At 42.0% G+C, this 17,909-nt stretch overlaps 1 protein-coding gene across 5 annotated transcripts in view; it reads right to left on the bottom strand.

The window, feature by feature from the left end:
* The window catches only part of LOC148021953 (kinesin-like protein KIN-7D, mitochondrial), a 47,033-nt gene extending 29,590 nt beyond the window's left edge, over positions 1-17,443 (bottom strand). For 3 of the 5 annotated variants that reach the window (XM_087697489.1, XM_087697491.1, XM_087697490.1), the window contains exons 1-13: positions 16,895-17,443; positions 15,809-15,906; positions 14,430-14,519; positions 14,297-14,349; positions 13,850-13,915; positions 13,690-13,743; positions 13,426-13,485; positions 13,275-13,353; positions 13,080-13,147; positions 12,898-12,960; positions 12,713-12,817; positions 12,499-12,603; positions 12,303-12,410 (exon numbers count right to left, since the gene is read on the bottom strand). In XM_087697489.1, coding sequence (XP_087553615.1) covers positions 12,303-12,410; positions 12,499-12,603; positions 12,713-12,817; positions 12,898-12,960; positions 13,080-13,147; positions 13,275-13,353; positions 13,426-13,485; positions 13,690-13,743; positions 13,850-13,915; positions 14,297-14,349; positions 14,430-14,519; positions 15,809-15,906; positions 16,895-17,259 — 1,314 coding nt within the window. In that variant the 5' untranslated portion in view covers positions 17,260-17,443. The remainder of the gene's footprint in view (positions 1-12,302; positions 12,411-12,498; positions 12,604-12,712; positions 12,818-12,897; positions 12,961-13,079; positions 13,148-13,274; positions 13,354-13,425; positions 13,486-13,689; positions 13,744-13,849; positions 13,916-14,296; positions 14,350-14,429; positions 14,520-15,808; positions 15,907-16,894) is intronic. The other 2 variants (XM_087697488.1, XM_087697492.1) reach the window with 2 other exon arrangements.
* Between the last annotated feature and the right edge of the window lie 466 nt (positions 17,444-17,909).

The following is a 17,909-nucleotide window of genomic DNA, read 5'->3' as shown; positions in this document are numbered from 1 at the left end:
CGTTTGCTGTTTCTCTCTCCTGCAGCCTGCATTTTTAGTATTTCTCTCTCCTCACCTATGTTTTTAGTATTTCTCTCTCCTGCACTATCGCCTGCTTTAGATCCAATCTTCCTTGGTTGTGTTTGCTTACAAAGATCCTCCTCATCAGAGAAGACAAAGATTGGTGGCGCATTCGGCATCAACATTTGATTTTTCTATCATTTTTGCTGAGCATTGGGAGATATCCATTTTCTCCCTCCCACCCTACCTTATCCAGTTTACCACACCGTTACCATGGCGTCTCCCTCGACAGATTGCCCTTCTACTGGGTATTCCTACTACAACATAAACGGTCATTCCACCGATGACTGTCGATATTGACCTTTGCTCCCCACCCCTCCAAGGTGCATGCGTCTTCCACCATGCACTCCTTGTGCCACCTCTCCTTTCTAGGCCATAGAGATTATTCTACACCGGCTATCAGAGTATTATGCTCAAGGCAATAAGCCGCACCCAATGCGCACTAAGTCCTTACAAGCACACGGAGGCTCTAAGACCTTACGAGGCGATAAGCCCTCATGGAGACCACCCCATTGTGAGGAGGTTTTCCCACCCACTTCTGAGTACAGTGGCTTCCACGGCCCACTTCTCCTTCACAGTCCACTCTCCTGAGAGCCCGTGAATGTTCCCCACCCTTGGATCATCCTAAGCCTCCTTCTTCCCTATCCTATTCCACTCAGGTTCGAGAGGCCACTTCTTGGTGTTTTCTGGCTTCTTTTTCTAAGCTCTAGATACCTTCTTCAGCACGACCGGCGGCACTTCCTTCGTTATTTGATGCTTCGCAGTCTGTGAGCCATGAGTGGTTGGATTCCCTTTCTCTCTCAGACTAGGATTCAGAGGGGGATTTTCTTACTTCGCCCTCAGAGGGGGCTTCTAGTTCTTCTTCAGCTTCAGAGGGGGCTTCTAGTTCTTCTTCAGCTTCAGAGGGGGCTCCTACTTCTACTACTTCAGATTCAAAGGGACCCTATGTGCCATGAAGTTCTTCACACACCACCACCTTTCACTTTCAAGGAGTGGCACTCCTTTGAGCAGTCATTTCCTCTACTCATACCCTAGATCTAGAGGATCTACCTAGATCGAGGCCCTTGGGTCTTCACTAGTGACTTGGTGGTTAGGCCTTTGTATTCCTTCCAACATGGAGTCACGGAGCTAGTGGCTTCTCTCCCGAGGTTGAGTTTCAGGTTCTACAGCTCATCCAGTCTCCTGACTTTTTTCAAAAGTCTCCTTTAAGGTGGTATTCTCAAATTACAAGGTGAATCTTCTTTGTCCCTTGATCAGCATGGAGCCACCCCCAAGATCGAGTACGGGCATATCCTTATGGCTTCTCGACACCACACAAAGTCTGACATTCCTCCTATGCATTGCATGTTTTCATCATCTTTGTACTAGGGCGCTTGGGCAAGTGAACAATTTTCCCACAAGGGACACTATCCAAGTGGCACCTGCTGCATGAGCATTCTTCAGCATGTAGCATTACATCTCCACCTCACTTTTCTCTTATTCCCCTTTTTGGGCCTAAGAGGGGGTGCTGAGAAACCCTTCACCCTGTTAAGAAGACTTTTATGGTTTGCACTGAGGACACACAGAGTGTATGACCATGACAGAAACACAAAGACACAGACGCAGACACAAAGGGAAAAACTCAAAACTCAAACACAAACAAAACAAGGGAGAGAGAGAACACAACTCTGAAGTGAATGAATGCTGTAAATGAATGTAAGAGTGTACAGTGTGCTCAAGGGCAGAGCAATGTCGGGGTGTGACATCCACCGAAGACGCATCCCAAGTCTATGACCACCAGTCGAAGTGTAGGAGTGTTGAATAGTGAATGGCAGCAAGCTGATCACCAAAATGCAGCAATCTGGAGGCTGGAAACTGGTAAACGCAGCAATGTACCACCGATCGGGGGTTGGAAACTGTGCACAGTCTGCTGTAAACAGCAGGCTGAAACAGTGTCTAAGAGTATCAAGGCCTGCAATGCTGAAAACACAGGCTGGCTGACCCTGGAGATGATGGACATCAAGCTGAACAGCAGTTTGGGACAGTCTGGAGCAGTCGCCAGCAGTTGAGAGCTGTCGCCTATAGCAATGGACAGGCTGAAGATGATGTGGCTGCAGTTGATGATGGCTGGACGGCAGACGGAGGCGGGCTGCAGGCAGGAAACTAGGCGCCAACAGCAGCAGAGGGTGTGTGGACTGGTGTAACCTGCAAACAAGGAAGATGGCTGAATGGGGGTAGCCTGTCTATTTATAGATGTGGAAGGGCGCCCCAAAAATTAGGGTTTCCACTAAACTTTCTCGAACCACTCCCTATTTTAGGGTTTCCATTGAACTCTTTCGAACCGCTCCCCGTTTTAGGGTTTTACTCTAAAAGAGTATTTTTAGTGTGTTTTGGGGCTGTTTAAGAGGCTAATCAGCAAGTAATGCATATTTTAGCTTAACACACCCTTCATCCACAGTTTGCGTTTTTGCACTTTTGCGAATCTGCGTTTTGCGTTTAGGGTTTGCAGCCCCAAAAAGGGGCACCATCCTAGATTGACTATGCCTATTTATAGGCCACTCTCTCATTCATTCCTCACGACTGATTCATTTAGTCCGTCACCTCTTCTCCATATTTGCCGAGTTCACTCCGTGTTCCTCCCCGCAAACCCTACTGTCTCACTGGTACGTAATCTTTTGACAAGGTTAAGTATAAAATAATGGAATGGGGCTACTGGCCCTTCATCAAAGGGACCAAGGTTATTGACCCATCAAATCCACTTGATGTAGAAAATGATAAAAAGGCCCAAGCCATAATCATGCTTCATCTCGATGAATCTTTGATTCATCACATTGACCAACTATCCACTACCAAGGAGAAATAGGATAAGCTTGAAAAGCTTTATGGGGCTAAAGGAAATAACTCTAAATTTTTCCTTAAGATCGAAATTTTTAGCCTGGAGTATAACCAAGGAGAAAACCTCGGTAAGTTCATCTCACACATGAAGGAACTCATGGCTCAACTATCCTCAATTCAAGCTCCAATTCATGATGAACATGCTATTGCAATTCTCTTGAAAGATATAAAAAATGTATTCCCAACCTTGTAACTACCCTTATAAATATCCCTAATCCAACCTTGGAAAGCACCATCCAATCTTATTTAGATGAGAAGAAAAGAAATAAGAAAGAAGGTAACACTAGTCAGGCATCTACTTCAACAGCCCGTGAGCAACTCTTGGTTCATATTGTCTCCACTAAATGCTTCTTTTGGAATAAAATGGGACATCTTGTAAGCAACTGTTGGAAAAAATATCCTGACAAGATGAAGTGCAAAAAATGTAAGAAGATAGGGCATATTACCCATAAATGTCCTACCACTCCTGAAGTACCAAAAGAATTACAGGTCAACTTTATCTCCAAAACATTTGATGATCGACTCTTTTGAATCTATAAATCCTCTACTTGTAAGCACTCTTGTAGCCTAATCTAAAAAGACATCCCATTTGGTTGAGAGGGGGAACATTAACATGTCTTGTAGTCCAATGCCACTTTCGCATTGAGGGGGGATGTTGAGAGATAGGCATGCAAACCCTATGTATGCAAGGGTGGATAAGGGTAGCTGGGTGTGAATGGATTGGAGGGCAGGGGAAAACCCTAACCCTAGCCATCTAGAGGCTATTTAAACAGCCAAGAGGTCACTCTCAAATTGGGTGTGAGTGTACCAATTGTACTTGTGAATAACTCATTAAGCAAGATTTTCTTCTTGTACTTGAGCTCTCTCTCCCTCTTGTGCACACCTTCTCATGCTCTCACTCTAATATTCCAACAAAACGTAGTAATAGGATATTGGATCCATTGATTGATGGGCATGTGAAACTAGCCTTCTTGGATACGGTGATAATACCTGATTAAGCACTTAATTACAACAATCAATAAATGAGCATAAACTGAAATGCACACTTTACCTTAACAACCTTGGAAATAGGCACCCTATTGGCCCCAAAATTGGCACTCCTTTTGGTATTTCTTTAATTTCAATTGCTAATGGATTGAGTATAAGCTGAGATTCCACAATCTCGTTGGCTGATCCAAAAGCCCCTTGTTGTACAAATAATCAACAAGCAATTCGGGCCAATTGCCCCTTGATTTTTACTAAGGACTTGCTCTAATGAAACCACCAACTGGCCAAAATGCTGTCCCAATTCTAAATGGATGAGCTAACATTTGAAATCCCTGACAATTTCATGTGATGATTTCAGTGTACGATGCCCTTGACTAATGGTACAGGTCCCAAGGTGACTACTAAACCCTAATTTTTCTAAAAATTTATGGTTTACAATAAAATTCTCCTTACTATCCACCAAATATGATTGAGATTTGCTCCAAATGGCTGAGAAATGCTAAGATCTTCCAAGAATAGGCTAGAGAAGGTGAGAGAATGCTGAGATGAGACAGAAATCTGAGATTCTTTACGAGGTAATGCCCAAAACTGATTGTTGATTTGTGATTTCCACAATTACTGCAGTCACCTGCTATCCTCAGGCCTCATAAATGTTGTCGCCTAATTAGCAAAGTTGTTGCTAGCCCTTGGAGAGTGTCTTCCTATTGTTGCCTGCCTCTTGAAGGTCCTAGATGGCTGTTGCCTACAGCAAATGCAGATTTCTACATAGGGAAAATGACTAGTAGCCTTCTCTCTCCTCTTCCATAGTCTAAATGCATTGAATGGCACTTAATGGTCAATTAATTGTCCTAGGGTCAAAAATGACACCAATTGAAACCAAAGCTGAGTTGGCATAACTTATCATAACTTTTGCTTTTAATATCCATTGACTCCTTGGGGTCCTTGGCCATCACCCATGAAATAGCTACCTTGTGCATCACATGTGCTTTACAACCTTGCACATTTGATTATTAACTTAGTTAAATGTTACTAGCAAGATTAAAGCATCTCAAATATTTCACGTCCCCATGACAACAACAAAACAATGAAATACAATGTATAGGATAAAGGCAATAGCAAAAACTCCAAAACGTTGCAGTCTTGGTGACATGGTAGGTAGTATGGATAGCCCAGATTGAAAACGCACCAATGGGAGCTCATGCAGACAATTGATAACAATAGATACTGGTGAAAAGCAAGCAAAATGTGATGGAGATTTACAAAACACAATGTGGTGCACTTTGATAGTGTAGATTGGCTAGAAATAGTTGCCAACAACAAATGGAGGGCTGAATGTAGGCACTTGATGGTAGACAATAGTGGATAGCAGCTCCAGCGGACTGAGATATCCTCTGCACAGGGGTGTGGATAGCAATAAGAAGGTGCCTGCAAGCTACAAAAGTGAGACTGAGGATGATTGGTGGACCTATTTATTTATAGATGGTTGGGTCCTCCAAATTAGGGTTTGGTTTATGGGGCACATATACTCTCCGGAATCACGTTTCTCTTTAATAAAAGTTTGGTAATTGATTAATTAAGCTTGTTTTGGGGTTGTTTAATGTGGCTAATCAATATTAATTCTCTTTTAGCTCAACAAGCCCTTTGAGGCCTAAAATTGAAGCTGGAAAGAGACTGTACTTGCCAAGCTTATATCTATTCATTTTCCTAAGGTGTTCCATCCCAAAGCAGCTAGGGTATCAAGTAAAGGATGCACGTCGGCTACCCAGTGACCTACGAAGACTACAAGGGTGATGGTTATGTTACCAAGGGAAGCCCAAGTGATCACCCTAGAGAGGCCTTGGTATCAGAAAAAGGGTGGTTGTCAGCTGCCCAATGGCCTACTAGACTTGCAAAGGTGGATGGAACCATAGTTGACTTTGCTCTTCTTCTTTTTTTTTTAAAGTAAAAGAGCTTTTAACATTTATTTTGGTTTAGCACTAAATGAGGGTTTTCAAGCAATGTTCATCTTATCGAGTAATTTGCACCCCTAAGGGAGAATAAAGGGATGGTTAGACCCAAGCTATCCCAACCACCACTGGGTGTTGGTAATAAAGAAGTCTATGGGGAATATTTGGTGAAGCAAAAAAGATGGAAGCAAGGGAGATTGCTATGTAAGCTGTCACGAATATGGTGAACCCAGAGTCGACTATTCTTTGATAAAAAAGGGATAAATGTGCACAAATGCATGTTCACAAGAATAGAATGCCAATGCATGGGGTTATACAAGAGAGAATGCAAATCATCATACTCATAAAAAATGCAATGCAACGATGCTACTTGGACACTACCCTTGCAAGGGAATTGTTCACTTGCCCAAGCACCCTTTTACAATCATAGTCATTCAGAGGATGAAGATAATGATAGAATGTACAAATAATAAATGTTTATGAAGCAATAAATGGATCAAAATCCTATCACCCTCAAGAGAAGGAGGCCGCCCCCTCGGAATGTGAAAGGGAAAGCCAGAGGGAATCACCTTCTCCTCATCAATCTGAAGTAGAAGGGGAGGATGCACCCATGTCGATCCTGGGTAGCAAGTATTGAAGAACTGGTTAATTGATCACCTTGGTCAATATGTTACAAAATTGTCAGATATAGACACAGACTCTAGACAAATGGTTCCTAGGTTAACTTACTCTCTCGTAACGTGGCAATGGACGTCAATGCCTTGCATTTGTTGACTAATGATTAGGTTACTAGCTAGTGCTATAGCACTATGGTTGTTGTAGAAGAGAACATTCAGTGAAGCACATGGTAAGTTAAGCACCGTCAGTAATGCCTGCAGGTAGATAGCCTCTCTGGTATCTTCAAAGAGAGCCTAATACTCTTCCTCGATTGTAAAAGTAGACATTGTCTCCTATTTATGGCTTGACCATGAAATGGGAACTGTGCCCAAAGAAAACATGTAGCCATCGTCATGAGAACATCGGGTGTCGGAATCTCCAATTTAGTTCGAATCAGTGTACCCTTGTGAAAGTAAACCATGACCATATGTTAGACCATAAGAATAAGTATACCAAATATATCTCAATACCCGCATGCAAGCAATTCAATGTGACACCTTAGGTGCATTGAAATAATTGACTAATTAATGAGACATAATATGCAAGGTTTGGTCTAGTGTGAATCAATCAAATAAGGTTTCCTACAAAAGATCTATAGGTATGCTCATTAAAGGGCTAACCTAGGGAATCCTTAGAAAGCTGGATAGTGGGATCAAGAGACATCCCTAGACAGTTTGAGATGTGGAAGGCTCTCAACCATTTGACAACATGACAGCTCATAGAGGGAGTCATAACCAAGGTATTCAAAGTGATATTGCCAAAGGCACTCATGGTTTGTAGGCTTCTATGTGGTGGGTAAAGCTTGGAAGTGGTGGAATTCCGAGTCCTCAGTTACTTTCTGCTAGGAAAGGAACTAGGTCATTATGTAGAAGCCACTAGGATGTGTATCACTGCAAGCAATCACTAAACTAGTCTAAGAGTCTCTGACTTCGATTGTGATTTCCATAAAGAAAACAGCTGACTTTAATTGGCAAAATTGTTGAACAGACAAAAGATTTACCCCAAGCCGGTGGACATAGTAGACATCGTCAAGCGAAGCAAGATCTTGGCCCTCATCAATATCAAACTTGAGGTGCCTTAGATGTTGAATCTTGACTGAGTTTTTCCCACACTAGACATTCCAGATGACTGTAGGGGCTTAGGAGAGGAAAAAGAAAATTGTCCTAAATCAAGGTTATATGATGTGTGACTCCACAATCCATGAACCAAACAGGAGAGGATATGCTCAGTCGGTGGGTAGAGTGGTCCTCTATGGTTGCCTCATTAGGTATCTCCCTCTTCATAGTGGTTGGTCAAGTGTTTCCACCGCTCTAGCACTAGGTCAAAGTGTTGGAGCTATGAGTGGAATTTAGGTCATAGACCTTATATCAACTTGATGATAGTGGAGGCATTTCTAGCCTTCCATGAGCAGACAACCTCTAGGGAAACAAGGTGTGGATATGGTTGGGTTTTCAACACCTAGGCAAGGTCCCACAAGTTCTATGAGTCAAGACATGTCTCATCATATTTGACCAAGTGGTATAGTTAGACCAATTAAAAGGAGTCTTGTCAGTGAAAGCATACTTTGCTAATGAGGACAAAAAACTGTGAGGCGTTTGAGGGTAAGATGGATAGTAAGGAAAGAAAGGGGGATAGAATGGGTAGGCACAAAAGTCAAAGAGGAACTTGTAGGTATCTATGGAGCAAGCATGGGGACTCTTGAACTTTCTGCAACTATCAACTAAGGCATAGTAGCATAACTAGATAGCCCACTGGGAATTGCCATGAAGGTGAATTGTGGTATCAAATTGATTCACACATGGATAAGCAAGGGTAGAGACTAAATTTTGTGAATATCCCAAAGGTGTGTAAGGTGGAGGCTCACCCTTCCCCAAAGGTGCATGAGCACCATCCAAAAACAAAGGTGTAGAGGTCCTAAAGATTGTACCTACATTTATAGAACCCTTCGGTGTGGTGTGTAAAGGAACATGAGGTGTTTGGAATGGAAAAGTAAATGGCGTAAATAGCAATGGTGATGCAGTAGAAGAATGGGTGGAATGGGTGGGTTTTGAAATTGTGGTGTAAGTGATGTGAATACAGATGCATTAAATTGATTTTGTTGATTCAATGAAGGAATTTGATATGATGATGATTATGTGGAATGCATAGAAGAAGAAACATCACAATTATTTTGACTTTGAGAAGAAAATTTCAAAGAAGGGAAGGAAAAAGAAGAGTTACCAATCTTTTTCTTATAATCATCTCTTCATGTATTAACATACAAAAATGGAGGTTCAAGAGAACATTTACCATGATCAACATATGACACTCTAGCTTGAACATGATCTTTTCCAAAATGCTGCAAAGGTGGTGAAGTAAAAGAAGAAGAAGCAACAAAAGTGGAAATTTGTGTACCTTGCGCCAAAGTAGATGGAATGGTCTGAAAGTAAGGGACATACTCCAAGTCTCTTTCTCCAAGAGAGGGCCTATCCTTGATGGAGGTCTCAATGGTCCTGCAATATCATTAGATTTATGCGCAATATCTGAAGAAAGCACAACCATTCATACCTTCATTCAGTAGCTTATTTTGAATTGTTATCTTTCTGTCAAGCTCTTTACTCTTCCTGGCTCTATGAGCCATGATTAGTTGTAGTTGCTCATCTACGATAGGATAAGGGCATGTCTCTCCAATGTAGTTAGAAGGATCACCGGATGCATCAAAACCTTGTGGAGTTCACTGTGAAAGCCACTCTTGCTCAGTTCTCAGCATTGGCTCCTTTGGGGACTGAAGTGTTCGATGTCACCTCTATAGTTCCTATTTCTGAAAACAAAGCTTTTCGATCAAGGATCTAGGTTCCTTCAATGAGTACCTAGCTCTGATACCATGTAAAGAAATCCTCGTCTGTAGAATATAAACACAATCGTATGAAAAATGCATGGGCTGATAAAGAAACACAGTTAAAGTTTGGGTTCACACAAACAATGAATACAAAAGATAATGAAATCTAAATAATGAATAAATACCACACTCAATGCAGCAAACATATATGCAAGATGAAAATTGACCCCAAACTCCCATGTCTTAAGGACGAGGGCAAAGAGTATGAGTAGAAAAGTGTGTCATACTCTAACGGATCCTAAAACACAGCACGCAGCCTCCATGAGTATTTGGCAGGGGCAAATGCAGCAATAGGATAAAGGATCCATGACAAACAAGTAGCAGAACATTGAAATATAGTGTATAGGATGAAGGTGACAGTAGAAACTCCAAAATGCAGCAGCCTTGGTGATGTTGCAGGCAGTACGGACAGTCTAGACTGGAAATGCAGCAGTAGGAGCTGATGCAGATAGCTAGTGGCAGCAAATAATGGTCAAATGCAGGCATTAGGTGATGGAGATCAGCAAAACACAGCTTGGGGCAGATGCTTGGCAGTATAGACTCATGGGTGTTTCCAACAGCAGATGGAGGGCTGAATGCATGCGCCTCATGGTGGATAACAGTGGGCAGCATCTCCAACTGAGATATTTTGTGTGTACGGGACGGGGTGTGGACAGCAGTGAGAAGGCACCTACAAACTACAAAAGTGAGATTGAGGCTGGGTGGTAGGCAGCTTGTCTATTTATAGATGGTACTCTGAAACTAGGGTTGGGCTTATGGGACACAAATACTCTCTAGGATCACATTTATTTTTAATGATAGTTTGGTAAATTGATTAATTAAGCTTGTTTTAGGGCTGGTTAATGTGGCCAATCAGCATGTGATGGATTTTTAGCTCAGCAAACATTCTAGACATTCAACTCTAGATGTACCTTCCAACTTTCTATAGCGTCCACTACAATTCCTTAAATACTCAAATTAGATTAGGACTTCTATTTAATTCTAATATGAGACAACATTAGATATGCATATACTCTAGCGTTGTCTCATTGTACACTTATTTTCAGCATTGCCTCATAGGCCACTTATTTTTAGTGTTATCTCCACTTTACAAATGAGATGACATCCAACATGGATGTACTTTGGAATGTCTCATAGGCCACAGTGACCTCATGTAGACCTCTCTCTCTCTCTCTCTTTTTTCGTGAAGATAATTGAATTAAGTAATAAATATTTACATGAGACCATCACGTCAACATTCTCACTGTATCTCTTACATGCTATTACATCAAACCATCAGGTCAGCATACTCAATCTCTCTCTCACACTGTCACTGTAGTAATTTACAAGATGTGAGCAAGCTCTCAGAACATCCTATTACATAAGCAATTCTAATAAATCAGACAGAAAGAACAGCTGGAGTAGAGCGAACAATCGCCAGCCAAGGAGCAGCAATGTCCGGAAGGACCAGCTCTGCTGATATCATAGAAGTGATTTGCCATAAGACCAATCCATGCATACGGGCCACATGCCCATGGATGCCCGATGCCGAATCAAAAATAAAGGCATTGCAAGTATGCCATATGTGCCACAGGGCTGTCCATCTAAGAAAATGGAATAGGCAGGAACAATCTGAAGACAAAGAGAGCATAGAGGACATATTTCCCATAATCCACGAGCGAATTGGTATGCGGTGCTGGATCACCGAGAACCACACATGGGAAATTCAATTCCAGATCTGTCTCGCAACAGGGCAAGAGACAAAGAGGTAAAGCAATGTCTCATCGCATGTAGTACAGAAAACACAGCCGCCTGCAGAGATCTTTCGGGCACAGAGCACTTCTCCCATTGGAAGACCCCCAATGAGCAGCCTCCACATGAACACTTTACCCTGATACGGAACCCTAGACTTCCAAAGCTGGATAAATCTGTCCCACCACTTCTTTTTGCTATCCCTAGACTTCCAAAGCTGGATAAATCTGTCCCGCCACTTATTTTTGCTATCCCTAAGATGCCAGACCTTATTTACCTTCCCCGTGACCCATCTTTTAGCTTCCACCATCTGATGATATATCTGATTCGCTGACCTTTTTTGAAAGTCATCAGGAAGCACAAACTTCCAGTCACGCCATGGATGCAATGGTTGTAATGCAAGCAAAGGAGAGAACCTCTGAAGACAGTCTTGTATTGACGGCCAAATGTCCCTGTATCCACGAGGCACCCTAAAGTACTAACGAATACGCCTAAAAGAATAAAGGCGGGGCTGCCCAGGAATAACCCCATCACAGGCTGTCTTCAACCCTAACCTAGCCATCCGATTAGACTTATCTCGCTGCAGATCTTTGTGTGGCCAAACCAACAACCTTGAGGAAGCCAGTATTTCTCCTTGCAGCGAATTTTCCTCCTTACGAATATCCGGAGGACGCCAGATGGCAAAACGAAGCATCTCCTACCAGGAAGCAATTAAATGAGAAAGGAGAAAAGACTGGGAAACCTTTATGGGCGTCATAGAATTAAGCGCATGCCACCAGGAAGCATGAATAACCCTGCTTCCATGAGAGATGCCAGTCTTTTCTATGACGAATTTGGCATTATCTGACCAAGCATGACACTGAATACATAGACTCTGCAAAAGGGACAACCTCAAAGCGGCCATATGCAAATTAACATCCAACAAAGCTGCACCCCCCATCCTTTTCGGAGTGGTCACGTGCTGCCAGGAGATCCATACCCACCCCAAACGATTGCCTTTCTTTTTCCACAGCATAAATCTGATAGGCTAGACATCTCTCTCTCTCTCTCTCTCTCTCTCTCTCTCTCTCTCTCTCTCTCTCTCTCTCTCATCCACATTGAATGAGTAGATTTCAATTATATAATTACACTTCCAAATCACAGAAAACAGGAGCTGTGAGTATCCTAACCCGGTTACTTGCAGCATGAATTGCCACGCGTTTTGCTCTATGGGCAAATTTCAAAGTGTTGTGTGTCTCTTCAATGTTGCTTGATGCTGGAGTCAGGGTACAGATCAACTGTAGGGCCAAATACCAAAAATTATTTTAGAAAACAAAAAAGAATGTCAAGAGACAGAAAAGCTAGTAGAAGTAGAAATTCTAGTACCGATACACGTCCATGACCGCTCAAAGAGGACTGCAACAATCGTGTCAATTTGGAGTCTCTATAAGGCACATGAGAGGCTTTACCTTCACTCAGTTTTGATATGACCTGTATAGACAAACCCCAAGAATTGCAACTAATGTCAGAACACTTGAGGCATTTTGATTCAGTAGAATAATGACTTGAGCCTGGCATTGAAGGTCTCCAAAGTACATACTGTGCCAAGTGTCAACAAACTTTTATTGATGTAGGATCCTTCTTTTCTTCTCAACCCAGTGGTTTCTGTTTTGGAGCTCTCTGAACCTGCAAGATCAATAAGATTCTGTACCAAAGTATCAGCTTAAACTTTAAAATGTAATATTTGACACGTAAAAAGGACAAGATGTCATTTCAACGGCTCACCAATTGTGACAGCATAATCTCATCATCATATTTATCCCCTGAGTGAGAACTGCTCTCAATTGTCTAAATATGTAAAACAGATTTTAATAAGATCTATTCAGAGACCATTCAATCATGACAAAAGTAGAGTGCCTCAACCAATACATGAATGTCTCTCTAGAAAGTCAGCACTGCTAACATACCAATGTAAATATTGTATGACTGCGACTGCTCAGCAAGTTGAAGTTATTTGAGCCAACATGCCGATGTTCTGTGCATAAAGTAAAGACAGACAAGAGATCAGTCAGAACTGTATATTGAGACAATTTGGACTCTATTGTAACAATATAGTGGCCGTAATAAGCTGGAAGTATTGATGAGCTTAACCACTGTAGTACCTTCCCCTGCTGTGATTAGAGAAAGGGCATGGGCAGGAGATAAGACAACCTCCTCCTTAACACCTTCCACATATGTTCCCTACAGAACAACAAAAATTGAATGCATGGACAAGTGGTAGCGTGTAATGAGTGGAGCTCTTAGTTTACTTACCTGGGCGTCCTCTCTTATCCGCAGATTTTGCCCAGCCGGATCTAACAAATCATTTATAACCTGTAGAAATGGACTTAGATCATAAAATTTTCTTCCTTCAAATCTGGCAAGAACATTGATTGTTTATGCTACATTTCTTCTGGCTGTACTTTCCGTGCTATAAAAATCATATTAGGTCACATTCTCCTCAGTAACTATTCTCAGTGAGATGCATGTATTGAAAGAAGGTCAAACTCTACTTTCAAAGGAGTTACAAGAACTAACCTCATTATATATCTCCAAGTATGACACTCTAAGAAGATATTCACGACCTGGAGTCTACAGACAAACGATACCAGGAAACAGAGTTAGCCTTGGTTATTTACGGCTGTTATTGATCTTGTTGGGAAATCCTACAGCTAGTTGATGTTAAGGAGAAGCATACATCCTGGATTATGCTGAACACATCTTTCACTGCTAAAGGTATAATTCCTGGAGATCTGTGATCACCCTGTCATCCACATCGCAGACTCAGTTCCACTCATAGAACATCTGTACTTTCAGAATACAATTCACTAGTAAAGCTGCACAAGGATTTCCATGTCTAATGTGCGTGGATCTCATAGCCTAAGGCTTTTGTTTAGCATGTTTAGTATATGCAAGATTTCTAGATGTTAAGTTATTCCAATTGTGATAATGCTACATATTCTCTACTTCTTTAGAATTGCTGCAAGACATTATCAGCTATAATAGCTGGTGGCCTTCTTTGATACTCAAAACAGAAGTGAGCAGAGGAAAAAGGTCCTGCTTTTGTTATTAGCAGCAGATTGAGCATCCTATTTTGTATTAAAAATTCGTCTAACTACAGCATTGTCTGGTGAATATTGCGTACATGCATGGTATGTGTCTTCCCACTGCTCGTAACTCCATAAGCAAAGACAGTGCCTGTCATCGTACAGAAAGAAAAGTGATCAGTGAGAGAATATTCAATTCCATGTATGAACCATGGTTTCAGTATTGCTTACCGTTTATGCCTTCCATTGCACCCCGCACAACCTGCCGAGCTGCTACATCATATACAGCTCGAGTAGTTGTGGCTGGACCAAACACACGATCTGCATGCACCAAACAACATGGGCCAATTTTACTTCAATGAATGAGCAACTCCTTGCAGCTGGATTTTCAGCTTTGTGATCTTTTGCAGACAGACATAAAACATTTGTAGGGGAAAACATCTGAATCAACAGATACCCAAATGCTGAAGTCCATTTTGTCTCTACCTCATTCTTCCCTTGAACACACACTCCTTAAGACTGCAAATAGCTCGCAAAGGCTGGATTCTGTAGCCCATGGTGTGTAATCAGTTTCTTGATATTTAGGGCTTATTTGCTAAGGAGGTATAACAAAGACTAGTATTTCTCCTCAGGGTTTCTTTAAGACAAATCTGATTGGGTCGACCACATCCTTGACATCATAGCTTCTACTGGTCATCTCAGGATTTCTTTAAGGCACATCTTATCATCAGAGTGAACTACCAAGCTTCTATTGAGGATGAAGCTAGGCAGTACTAGAAACTTTAGCCATCTCACAGCCAACTTTCTAGGCCAAGCGTGTGTAAACCTTAATCCCATAAAAAGTGGAGGATACAAAAGGCACGAGGCAAGTTCAATCATGAAGATCATCTAAGTTTCAGTCTCACTTTTCTACAGCTTAGAAAACTTGCACCAGCTAGAGAAAGCCAGCAAGAAGCATGAGCTGGGCTGACCAAAATTTCAGATCCAATACTAATTAGCAGTGGCTACCGATTCGAACTATGAGCAGCTTGAGAGTGAGTATCACAGATCTGTATCTCCTCTTTCTTCTTTGGCCTCTGATCAGTCTTGCTTTTCATGAGTGGAAGTCGTCATCCTAATTGACTGTATGAATCTTCCAAATGAAAGTGCAGCATGTTTTCTGAACATGTTCTTTGCCAATATTCTCCTCTAATCTTGGCACTCACAATCAAAATCAAGTCCAGTTGGCAATTGCAGGCTGAATACAGTCCCAAAGCAATGCGAGCTCAGCTCGGGTATGGCCAAGGTGCAGCCCTGGTCCACAGGCTTGGGATAAGCAATTTTAAAATAACACTTCCTGGACAGTCCCAAAGCTTGGCTACAGCCAAGGTGCGCAGACCTTGGAATAAGCACAATATTAATCACGCTTACTGCATCTGATTCCAGTTACAATATGTGGAGACACATAATGAAGTCAACCGTTAAACAATAGGGAACAAGGTAATTAGATGGTGTAAGTTCAATCCTGTGCATTCGTAGGGTTACAGAGTCTAGTACCCAAGTAAGTACATTGTCAGCAGGCAGTTCAAAGCTGGTTTGATCAACCAGCAGATTAATCATCCAGTACTCACCAAAGGCATAGGCTGTCGCCGGATTATACTCGCTGCGCACGACAGTATCGCCATCAGCAAACCAGGCAATCTCATCACCCCTATGAATCTCCCTCAAACTGCAAGCATCAAGTGGCAGCCAATTTAGAGAAAATCTGGCAAATGCTCTACATGAATTTTGCAGGATCTGTCCAGAAAAAGCTCTGACGATGATGATTGCAGTTTTATTCGAGATATTCAGGATGTGCGGACGTTATTTAGTGCAGGTCAATGCAAGACTCCAAATTCGGCACAATCGCATGCAAGCTAACAATGAATCCACAATGCACAACATTGCTCTCACAACATCGGGGAATTTATTGTTTAAAGATTTCTCTGAGTTCTTTTGTTCCATGAATCCTAATGTACTCTAATCTATTCGAATCAACTCTAATGCCATATTCTGTATGAATCAGCATTATTGCAACACAAATTTATTAGTGCGGGCACGTATGCAGTAAAGACACTCCATGCTGATTTATCCATGCCTCAATTCAGTAGAACAAAATCATCGACGATCCAATCACATTGCCCCCCTCACTGATCCTTCCATCTAACATGGGCAAATTTTGTCCGTCAAGGATTAAAGATCGGTCCATCCAAACTCGCAAAATTTCCCATCTATCTAACATAGACAGAATTGCATCCGCGATGTGTCAATTGAATTTGATTGTCTTGGTTTATGAGATCATAATGTTGAGCGGAATTTGCATCGATGAATTCGGAAATGACAGAATTCGGAAATGCTAAGCCTATTACAGGAATGTTTGCATTGATTAATTTCCATTCACAAGAATTAAGAAGAGACGAGTTTCGATTGATTAATTTGCACACCCAAACAGGATTAGGAAGAGACAATCTGTCTAAACTTGCTGAAGTAGGCAGAAGCTGAAACAGTAGATTGGTTCTGGTAAATATGCATATAATGCAGACCAGCATTTGACTTGATCAATTTGCATTAGGACAGAATTTGGAGGGATTTAAAGGCATCTGGAAGCTGAATCAACCATTTGGTATGCATTTGCTAGAGATGGCAGTTATCCTCTTCCTGTAAGAGGAAAGTTTTACCTCAACGGTCTGAATCTCACTGTAACTAAAACGCTCTCTCTTTCCCCCTGCTGCTGCACCTCTGCATCGGAAGGAAGGCGCCCATTTGGAAAGCCATTGGGGGAACGGCATTGCAATGAAGGAGACCCAAATTTGAATTTGAATGTGCTGGCAGGAGCAGTAGCAGCAGCAGGGGACATGCTTAAAGACCTTGGATTGATTGTGGAAACAGAGTAATGGTGCTCTGGTGCAGGATTGTTGGATACAGAGTAGTATTGGTTTTGGGTGCTGCTTGGCGCTAAGAAATTAGAAAGCCCGTCCACTGATTTAGGCTTGTGGAATTGCCTAAAGGGAGAGCTGGATCTCTGTCTGTATGCAGTTGTCATGGCGTCTAGATGAGACAAACTGGAGAGAGATGATGGAGATTGAATTGAAACTCAAGTAAAGTTGACATCAGCTTTGCATGTAACAGGGTTAGGTGTGTATGTATGGACTTTGGGTATTTGGGTTGGGCTCTGAGGGAGCAATGATCAGCGAGAAAGTAGCAGCAGAGTCCGGAAGAGGGAAAGGACTATCCATGAGAGAGAGAGAGAGAGAGAGAGAGAGATCATTTCTTATGGTAATCTTGCTTTTGTATGGGCATATATGCATACCCTTGTGGGCATGCACAGAGAGAGAGAGAGAGAGAGAGAGAGAGAGAGAGAGAGAGAGAGAGAGAGAGAGAGAGAGACAATGGTTATCTTGCTCTTGTGTAACCATTTGCATGTAGTTGTAGCCATGCATAGAGAAACTGTACACATGGCATGTGATGGAGAGAGATCTGAGAAAAGCTTAGGAAAAGGACAGTTTGGATCCACCATGCTGGACTGAGTAAGAGAGAAGCCAAGGAAAGGGATAGTGCAAAAGCCAAAAGGTAGTTATGATTAGTTAAGGGCATAATACATATACCTACAAATTTGCCTTTGTGAACAGGAGATTAATTCTAAGATGCATGGGATCATGTGAGATTGACACTTGAACAAGAGCCTGGACCCTG

This window comes from Lygodium microphyllum, chromosome 17 (assembly GCF_053477565.2).
Source record: "Lygodium microphyllum isolate KBCC chromosome 17, Lygodium_microphyllum_v1.1.10, whole genome shotgun sequence".
Taxonomy (NCBI): domain Eukaryota; kingdom Viridiplantae; phylum Streptophyta; class Polypodiopsida; order Schizaeales; family Lygodiaceae; genus Lygodium; species Lygodium microphyllum.
Note: the sequence above shows the minus strand (reverse complement) of the source record. Positions and strands in the feature narration are given on the sequence as shown.